This window comes from Pezoporus wallicus, unplaced genomic scaffold, assembly GCF_028554395.1.
Source record: "Pezoporus wallicus isolate ANWC-B61680 ecotype Strahan unplaced genomic scaffold, APGP_CSIRO_Pwel_v1 contig_13243, whole genome shotgun sequence".
Taxonomy (NCBI): domain Eukaryota; kingdom Metazoa; phylum Chordata; class Aves; order Psittaciformes; family Psittacidae; genus Pezoporus; species Pezoporus wallicus.
The window spans coordinates 775,001-784,773 of NW_026635036.1; the positions used below are offsets into that span (position 1 = coordinate 775,001).

General features: G+C 38.7%; 1 protein-coding gene across 2 annotated transcripts in view; it reads left to right on the forward strand.

Annotated features, from left to right (window-relative positions):
• Window positions 1-9,027, forward strand: part of URI1 (URI1 prefoldin like chaperone) — a 44,453-nt gene extending 35,426 nt beyond the window's left edge. The window contains exons 7-11 of one of the 2 annotated variants that reach the window (XM_057400243.1): window positions 2,275-2,455; window positions 3,048-3,315; window positions 3,867-4,009; window positions 5,648-5,900; window positions 8,213-9,027. In XM_057400243.1, the coding sequence (XP_057256226.1) occupies window positions 2,275-2,455; window positions 3,048-3,315; window positions 3,867-4,009; window positions 5,648-5,900; window positions 8,213-8,401 (1,034 nt within the window). In that variant the 3' untranslated portion in view covers window positions 8,402-9,027. The remainder of the gene's footprint in view (window positions 1-2,274; window positions 2,456-3,047; window positions 3,316-3,866; window positions 4,010-5,647; window positions 5,901-8,212) is intronic. The other variant, XM_057400250.1, reaches the window with a different exon arrangement.
• Window positions 9,028-9,773: the final 746 nt, after the last annotated feature.

The following is a 9,773-nucleotide window of genomic DNA, read 5'->3' on the forward strand; positions in this document are numbered from 1 at the left end:
GTGAGCGAGTGGCTGGTACTTAATTGCTGGCTGGGCTTAAACCACCACAGGGCGTATCTCTGTTCTGGGTAGATGTCATTGCAAAATAGGAGGAGTAACATTCTGGGAAATGCATTGCACTGTAGCAGTGTTAATAGCAGCATGCTGTGGATGCCAGGTCACCCTTTGTGCAGCCTCAGTCTCCTGAACTTTCGTCATCATCATGGTCTTCTGAAATCATCCTAACTTTTGCTGGTAATCTTTAAATGGGAATTAGTACATTCTGTATCAGCACCAATTTCTAATGAGACTGAAAGAGAAGTAACTAAAAGAACAACTTGGTGACTATTTTGAGGAAGCCTGGGCTTCAGCAGACTGGGAGTTGGTTTTGTTCATGTGGAAATGGGCTGTATCTCTGAGTAAGACAAAGACAAGTGTCCTGAGCATCTCATTAGTTAATTAGTGATTCTCCATTTTGTATTTTAATATCTCACTTTTTTTGTTTGTTAGTGTGTGAAGTTAGTGGTTGTGCCTTGTAGTGATGGTGACTGAGCACAGTGGATATTGAAACAGCAAGTGGTCATCCTCTGTTGTCTTTGAGATCTGACCTGGTTTCCTAATGGACAGGTTTCTTAGAATGAGGGAGAACCACTGGCACATTCACGCACTAGCTGGTGTTCAGGAAGCCACATGCTTACCTTGGTAGTCAAGTCAGTGATTAACACTGAAGTGTAACAGAAAGAAATTGGGAGGGCATAATCTGAAAATCAAATTGAAATAGATTGTTAACTAATCCTCCCAAATTTTATTTATTAATTTTGTAATTATACCAAATGAAATTCTCCCAAGCTACTCTGATTGCTTAGCTTACCTCAATTTATATTCAAATCTCAATAAAGTACTTTTCAGTCTTTTCTTAATGAGATGATGAAAAACGCTATCCCGTGGAAGAGTAGGGGATACACATTCCAACATCACTTACAGTCACCTGTTTGCTTTTTAATGTTGCTATTGAATTTGTATTTAACTCAGGATTAAAGTGTAAGCTGATGTATTTGAATAAGGATATCTTTAAGCCACTAGTCCTTAAAATTAAAAAAATGGCCACACAATTAGTTAAGAGAGAGATTCTAAAACTTGAAGGATGCTGAATAACGAGGACACTGTATTACTGTTGATTAGATGCACAAAGAATTTCATAAACCCCACAGAGATATTGGAGTCCTGTTGTACAGACAAAACGTCGGGTGTATTTGTGGGAGGAATGGAAGGGGAAGGTCCTTCCTCCTGCAGAGAGGTGCAGATGCTGTTTGGGGGTGCTGATGGGCAGAGTGGAAATGTCCCTTGGGAAGCTGCCTGGTACTGTGTAGGTGCAGGCAATGCCCAAGGAGCTGCTGGTCTCTGGGAGAAGGGGGATTGAAGGAGCAGTCTTGCCCTTCACACAGACAGGGCTAAAGCATTAGTATTGTTGACGGGCGGTTTGTTCCCTATGTGCTAGACAGCACTCAAATGGTAAAAAGTATTCCCCATCCTCAGTGAATGCACCATTTTACTGGGTAGCAAAGCTTTTAAATGACAGCAAGAACTTGTTGGTGGCTACCATTTACTCACAAGTGTTTATCTTGGGTCACCTCTGAAGCTTTAAAGGGATTTATGTTTATAATTTCTGAAGGGCAGGTTTTTCTATGCTTTTCAGAGTAGATCTTTTTCCCTAAAGTAAGTGATACATAATGACTGGATTTTGGTCAGATTTTCCAGAGGACTCTGGGGATCATTTTTAATGATCTTCATTCTAAATTTAAAAAAATATAACCAAAACCTAACTCTTTAAATATAGGTAGCTTTGCCCCAAATGAGCAAAAGTACGAACTAGGTTTGTTTTCCTGGTAAATAAAATGTTGCTGTTAATGGGGCGGTGAGCAAATGTCACATTCACACGCTGGTGTCTATCAGAGGAAATCAAAGTCTACTGTTTGGTACAAGAGGTAAAAAATACCACGGTGTAATTAAAGTGTCATAGGATCAGTGTCTCCTGCTTTGTCAATAAACATCTCTGCTGTGCCTCGGTATGTCTGTAACATCCGGAGACTATTAGACTATTATCCTGTGCTTGGTGCTCTGGGTCATTGACAGTTTCACTTAAACAGTTGAACAGTAATTTGAAATGGAAAATGTTCTGCTTGTATCCCTTAATTCTTTCGTGTTTCTTTCCCACCACCCAGGTTTTGGGATTGTGGGTTTTGAGGTTTTTTTGTAAGTTGCTTTAGTAATTACATCTTATTTTTCATTACACAGGAAGATACCGAACTGCTCACAAACCTCACTCAAAGCCAAAAGTATCAGATGTTTTTGAGGTGGATTTTCCAGTGAATGGAAATGATACAAAATCCATGGGCCGTTTTCAGTCAGAAGAGGAACTGTGGGCTCGCTTGGAAGAGCTGGAGAGACAAGAAATGCTACTTGGTGAACTCGATAGGTACAGTGCTGCAGTAGCACTGTCAGGTTTGGAGCTCAGAAAGTTACAGGCGTGTGATTCTGTTTGTACACAAAGGATCTTGCCATGAGTGTAGATAACTGATAGGCTATTGATTAAATGCAGTTAACAGTATAATAAGTGGAAGAAGGGTGGAACATGAACAAAGCACATGCTGCAAGGCCAAAGATTCTGAAACCTGCCTCTGATATGCAGTCACAGCAATCCAGCAGTATAGTATATTTTTCCTTAGGATTATAAAAGAGGGGGAAGTAAAATCCATTTCCCACAGGCTAGAAGAAAATCCTGCATTTACAATGTGGGAGCTGACACATTTAGCGTTTAATGACATCCTAAGATCTGTTCTCATCCTACAGCAGTACATATAACCAGAATATCATGATTTTGGTATTTCCAGTTGACATGGGAAGGACGTAGTCATTCTTACAGGGTGTAAAAAAAGTTGCCCAGTCTGGCTAAAAATACATTACCTGGCTAAAGAAAATCACGTACAGGCTTGTTCATGATTTTGTATGCCTGTGTCTCTCAAGAGTATGAATTGCCTCAGTTCACTTGGATATTTTTCATTCCATAGGATGCCTGATACAGTTGAGACAAATGGAGGAGATGAAGGCTTATCTGAAGAGGAGAAAGAAGATAAGAGGACAGATCTGAACGGGACTTATAGAGCAGAAGACTGTGTTACTCAGGGCAATTTCCACAAAGAAGTAACAAATTCAGACTTGTTTGGTGGTCACCTTAATGGCTCTACTTATTATTGTAGTGATGATGAAGATGATACAGATGTTGGAGATAACTCTGTTCCAACTATTTTTTTCTCTCACACTGTTGAACCTAAAAGGGTTTGTAATTTATGTATATTTTTTATCTTTCTCTCAGAAAAATCACATAAAACATACATACCATTTCTAAGACAGAAAATTGCAGATAATGTGGAATGGTAACTGTAGGTGACATTTTGGATTTTTCCCAAATGCTTGAAACCCACTGTTAAGATCCTGCAGTATCAAATATGGTATTAAAAAAATGATCTTCAAAGGTATGCTTGCTGTCCTGGCTTCTGGAAAAGCAGTATCCTGACTTGGAGTTTTTAAATTTTTTTTTTACTGGACTTTAAATTAATTGTTGAACAACTCAGCTGTTGAGCAGAGTTTGAACAAGCAGATTTTCATATATTATATGCAAAATCTTGCATTTTAGTGCAAAGAAATGCCCCAGCCTACTGCAAGTGGTAAAGAGTAAACAGTTCACACTATGAATGTTACCATTCATGTGTTTAAGTTATGTACCCTTCATAGTTACCAACTGCTTGGATAGGAGAATGTCAGAAGTCAGTTGATCTGCATGATTGTTGATTTTATGGTCTAGACCATCCTTTGTGTTCAATTTTCAGGTAAGAATAAACACAGGAAAAAATACTACTTTGAAATTCAGTGAAAAAAAAGAAGAGGCCAGGCGTAAACGGAAGAATGGCAGTGGCAATAGCCATGCAACTCCAGAGCTGCCTAACATCAAAACCCCAGCAGACATTTACAGGTGTGTGATTCATATCATTGGCACGTGAGCTTTCACCTCTGCAGACCACTTTTTATTTCTGTTCACCTATATAGTATGAAAAAGACCCTACTATTTCCTGAAAGAAACAGCTGGAACTGAGTTTACTACTTAAAAGTGGAAGTTTGTGGCATCTGCATGGTTGCTGCACTTTCATATCTGTAAAACATTTTTTAAGCTTAAAGTTTTCTTTTTTAGTTAGCAGTTCATCATTCATCTACTTTTTCAGACCTTCTGAAACCAAGGTAAATTTTTTAGTACCTTTGGGTAAAGAGATACAGGCGTGATGTTACATCTTCTGCTTAATTCCATGTCTTTTGCTTCTGTGTTTGTTTTCAAGCATAACTGACCAGACCTATCCCTTGTAATATACCTTCTTTCCCAGTTACTGATTTTCAGTTTTTGTCTCTTCCTTCCAGTATCATCCGAATATACTGAGGTCTCTGTTGGCATATTTTCTCTTGCATTTGTTCTTCCTGACTTTAGTCCATCACTGCCTCTATTCTTGTAAAAATAAGTGCTCACCTGTAGAACACCTACGGTCAAGAGAGCCTGAGAAATGCTGTTGGGCTTAGAGGACTCTATAACATACAAAACCAAGATGACAGGAGAGTTAAACCAAGTATTTAGGCTTGTAAAGATATACACAGACACCTATTAAATGGTTTTGATTAAGTGCTTGTGAAAATCACACTACGTTTGTATGTCGGTGTATTCAGGAACCTAAAATGTGTCACGAAGTGGGAAAACTTGAATCCTTTTCTGTAATTAATGCTGCTGGGGCTGAAGATAAGTAGAGGACTCTTCCGTGGTGCTCTCCCAGAGCCCTGCAAAGGAACCCCAATTTCTGTAAAGAGATGCAAGTGTTCCCAGGGGTGCCTGATGAATGAAGCTGTTAAAAAACACCCTTAAAAATCATCCAGTCATTGGGCTTCTCCTTCATGAGTTTGATACAATTGTCTTATAATGCCACTCTTTCTCTTCCACCCACCCTTGACTTCTTTAAGTCATGGAAATGAAGTACAAAGTGTAGGAAGAGGCCTCTTTATCAGTTTACAGTTTGAGAATACTTGAAAAGTGTCGTGTTGATCTGATCTGAAAAGCTTTTTTTTTCTTTTTTTTTTTTTGACTGAAAGCGGGAGTTTATGGCACTTTTCAGGAACAAGCTTCATCCTTCCCATGTGCAATGAATGTTTCAGTATTTGTTTTTATATTCTACACCTGACGAGGACTTCATTCTAGAAAATCTTCAGTCATTGTGGTTTTCTGTTCCCTGAAACAACCCTGACAATTGTCTAGTTTACTTTTTTTCCTAACTTGGATAACTCACACTGTTCTGTTTCCTAACACTTTTCAAAGAGCTATACGTTTTCTGCTGGAAGAGCAGACCAACTTAATGCTTGAATAAAGGACAAAACAGTGTTTGCTCTGCAGAATTGATTCTTGTACACTGGTAAATAAAACGCTTCAGAAGGTACAGCATTGTAATTCTGCAGCAAAAAAGTTGGAAAAACACATCATAATTAATTTGTACAAAAGACAAAGCTAGGTAACTGTAACTTTGTCATCTGACCCTGAAATGGTTTATTAAAGCCAGCATTTTCCTATTTTCCTTTATAGAGTCTTTGTTGATGTTGTGAATGGAGAATATGTCCCTCGTAAATCAATTTTGAAGTCTCGAAGCAGAGAGAACAGTGTTTGTAGCGATACCAGTAAGAAGAGTGCTGCTGAGTTTGATGACAGACAAGGAGTTCAGAGGAGTATTAGCTATGATGAAGCCACTCAGAGTGACAACAGCGAAGGCATACTTGAGGAGGAGGAGGGGCAGCAGCAGCAACCGGAAAAGCTTCCTCTCTCTTCAGGGACAACCAAGGTACAGTTTTTAATTAATTATTGATCGTTGGCAGGGATAAAAACAAGAAATTTAATGACTGTAGTTGTCTATACCATCAGTTTAATTCCTGTAAAATAATTTTCTAACTCCTACCTAATTTGCTTCATAAGGACATCGTGAGATGACAAGTTCTGTCATAGGCATCCTGGGGGCAGAGGGGAGGAGATGAGTCAGGGGCTTCCAGGACCTGATACTCTTCCATGAGGATTTCACAAAACAGTCCATTGCTGGAGTGACTGAAAGCAGTGTCGTGTCTACTGGATCATCCTGAAAATATCCCTTAGGATATACAGCAGGGTTAAAAAAAAAAAAAAAAAAAAAAGGAAAAAATAGAAATCTGTGCTTTGTAGTTGACAAGAGGGGAGAGTTGATTCTCAGCAATCGTGTTGCACAGCTACCTGGCATCTAGTTCCCAGGTGGTGTTTTTAAGTATTAATAGGCACAAGTACCAGCTGACTTGCTAAACACAGAGGAAATGCCCTGTGGAAGGCAGCACTACCCCTCTGCCCATCCTAGGAATTGCGCTGTGGAAGGAAGCACTACACCTCTACTCATCCTATTCCAGAGTAAGGCCATTAGTGATCTCAAACAAATCTATTTTCCCATGTTGGAAAGTTCAGGGCTTCATTGTAAGCAAAAGAGACTGTACAATGTAAGGGAAAATGTACCGTTGCTTTAGTGACTGGGTGAGTACAAGAATTAAATGTAGCTGCTACTCTGAAATTCAGGGCAGAATATTTGTCATTTCTGTTATATAAGAACTTGCACTAATTCTTTTCAAACTAGATGAAACAGAGTTTTCAGTAGTTTCCAATGCAGTGAGCAAGGTAAATGTAAACTCTATTTAAAAAAAACCCACCACATTTTCTACAAGAAACAAATTCTTCATAAAAGCTATTGTTTATCATAATTTTTCATACAAACAGCTACAGATGAATCCAGGCAGGATGTGATTGATGGTGGAAGATCCATCTGTAGAGTTAGCACTTCATGTTCTAGACTTTCTGGAGTATATTTGCTATATTATTGTAAAACATCAAAGTACACTCCATCCGTTTTTTGAATATGGCATGATTATTCTCTAACAGTATAATGTGTTAAATAAGTTAAGGCGAGAGAGAGCAAGCCACTCCAGTCGGACATGCTTTCTTAAACGCTGTGGTTTTGGTTGGTTTTGTGGGCATTTTAAATATGCTTGCAATGCACTAACTTCCTTCCTTTTGCTTCTGATTTTACCATGATTCTCCTTACCTGTTTCTGAAAATGAGCATGTTGTTAGAACAAGGCAGTTGTGTACAGGCACAGCTTTAGGCAGGCTTTGGCTACTGGAGCAGAAAACAAAACCCCACTGCTTTTTGCAGGTCCTGCAAGAAAAGAATGGCTGGTTTGTTTTGCTTTGTTTTTCTTGGTAACTGAGTTATGAAGAAGCAGAACTAAGCATCGTTAATGAATCTGGTGTGCATTCCTTTGTGCCCAGTCTGAGCATCAAAACTTGAATGTAAACTGCTTCCCCTTGTCCTTAGGTATTCTGAATTTTCTGTTTCCAATACGTAGCAGGTTGATTAGTTCTTAAATATGTTTAGAAAAAGTAGTTCTGCGCTGCTTTTTTCCCAGCGTTTTCCAAGAACCATTTCTTAGCTAAGCTAAAAAGGATTAAGTCATAATAGACTGCATATAAATTATAATTTTTAAACATTAAATGTTTTCATTAGATCTTTTATAGAGGCAAGTTAAAAGAAATAGTTGGAGGCAAGTTTGCCTTTCTCTTAAATATAAATCGCTTTCACCATTACTTGATCATATTTGGTAAGGAGAAAGAACAAACAAAATATGTGCTTGCCAATTTGTATGCAGTGTGTCAGCTTGATGCAATTAGAAGGTACTAAGTCATAAAATATGACGTGTGATGGAAATGCTGACATGCTCCAACTTTGCAAAGTCTCTGCGTTCCTTATCCAAAATGAAGCTATATATTACATCAGTGGTTTTATTTCTTGAGCATGTGTCAGTGAGGAAGCAAATTTTTAGATCACTTATGTGGTAGGAATGAGATGAAGTAGTACTTTTAAGCCACTGCCTTTCATTTGGCCATCTTTGAACAAGCTATATTTTGAGGTTAATTACAGTTTGGTTACTTATGCAAGGAATGATCATTGATTTAAAGACATTTCTTTACTTTTGATTAAGAGAAATAACAATCCTAATCAGGCTAATACAGGGTAATGACTTTATGGGCATAGCTTCACATTCGCATTTTATTAGCTCATTTTGAGTATTCTCCTCTGTTGTAGGCATTTTCTGGAACTGTTGTAGAAAAGGAGCCTTTGTCTCCCTCTTTAATACCACACCCAGTCGTTGCTCTGCGTGTTCTGCCTACCATTCTGGAGTGGAAATCAGAGGAAGTCTTGTCTGAAGCATCGGAAGAACCTCCAAAGAGGATTTCAAAGTTCAAAGCTGCCAGGATGCAGCAGCCCAGCTAGTTTCTGCCCAGCCAACGAGATATATCTGGGCATATTTGTTGAGACTATGTACAACTGTATGTGTGACACCTTGCTCGTTAAAAGGGTGTCCTCTTGTTAGTTTGGCATTGGTTATCCTTGAAATGTTTATTGGCAAGTTTAAAGAAACAAAGGTTCAGCATTTGAACATGAGTTTTCATCTCAATTTGTGGGTTTCCCTGTGTGCTGTCAGCACTTTTGTGTATGTTTGCCTTACGAGAGCAGCACTTGAGTTCTTTTTCAGAAAACTGTTCCTTACATACATTGTTTTTGTGTTTAAGCCTAAATACAGGCAGTTTAGTGCCAGCTGTGATGTTCTACATACCATATGGACCATTTTAAGGAAACTTTTCACATTTCAAATAGATTCACCAGTTATATTGCATTACTTTCTTTAGCGTTTTAAGACACACTTGTATTCACATTGTTGTAGGTTTTGCAACTAGGTGTCTGCTGAAAGTTTTTTTCCTTCTTTCAAACCTCTGATATTTCACTGTAGAGATCTATAAAACACTGGGTTCATGTACATTGCAGGGAAGTTTCTTTGATGGAAAAGGGTATTTTGTAAAATTAAATTTTCAGTAAAAAAAAGCTGTGAAAGTTGTGTGTTTTTTGTTGCTTTACTACTGATTTGGAAAGAGCACAGGTTTTTGAACTTGCATTTCTAGCTTGAAGTGTTTACTACCACATGGACATAAAAACAGTCCGTTCTCTTCTGCCATTGTGTTTTAACCTCCTGCTAAAGAATGTGCATGGAAATTGAATGCTCTTAAGGAGAGAAGCATAAACTCAGACACTGATTACAAAATCTAGTTCTTTTGTGTACTCAGAAAACATTGTAATTGTCTTGAGAATGCCCAGAGGGAGTTAGCACTAAGGAAAAATGTCTTAATGCTTCAACTCTATTTCAAGAGGCAGCAATGCTGCAGCACTTGGGGTACAGTTTCATGTATCCCTGTGTATCTTTCTCACAACTGAGAGCAATTCTGGCTTCAGGAGTCTCTGCTCAGCAGCTCCTTCCTGTCTTCTTGCCATCCCCTCTCATGCTGATACAGCTTTGGTAAGGGCCACTGCTTGAAAGGTAATAAGTGACAGAGCTGGATTCAAAACTCACACTACTGGGTTTGCTGTTTTCAGTAGTTGTGTGTGGGTTTTTTTTGAAGTCGGTGTATTTCCTACTCTCTTTGTCAGCATGTCTCTATCAGCACAGTTAGAGGGGTAATGTGTTGAGCAAGGAAAGTAAGGGGAAACATTGGCAGAGAGGGAATGGGGAGCTGGAGTACTCTAAACTGATGTTACTTTCCAGCTGACATCATTAAATCTCAGCCTAAGAAGTGAAGCAAAAAGGCTTGGG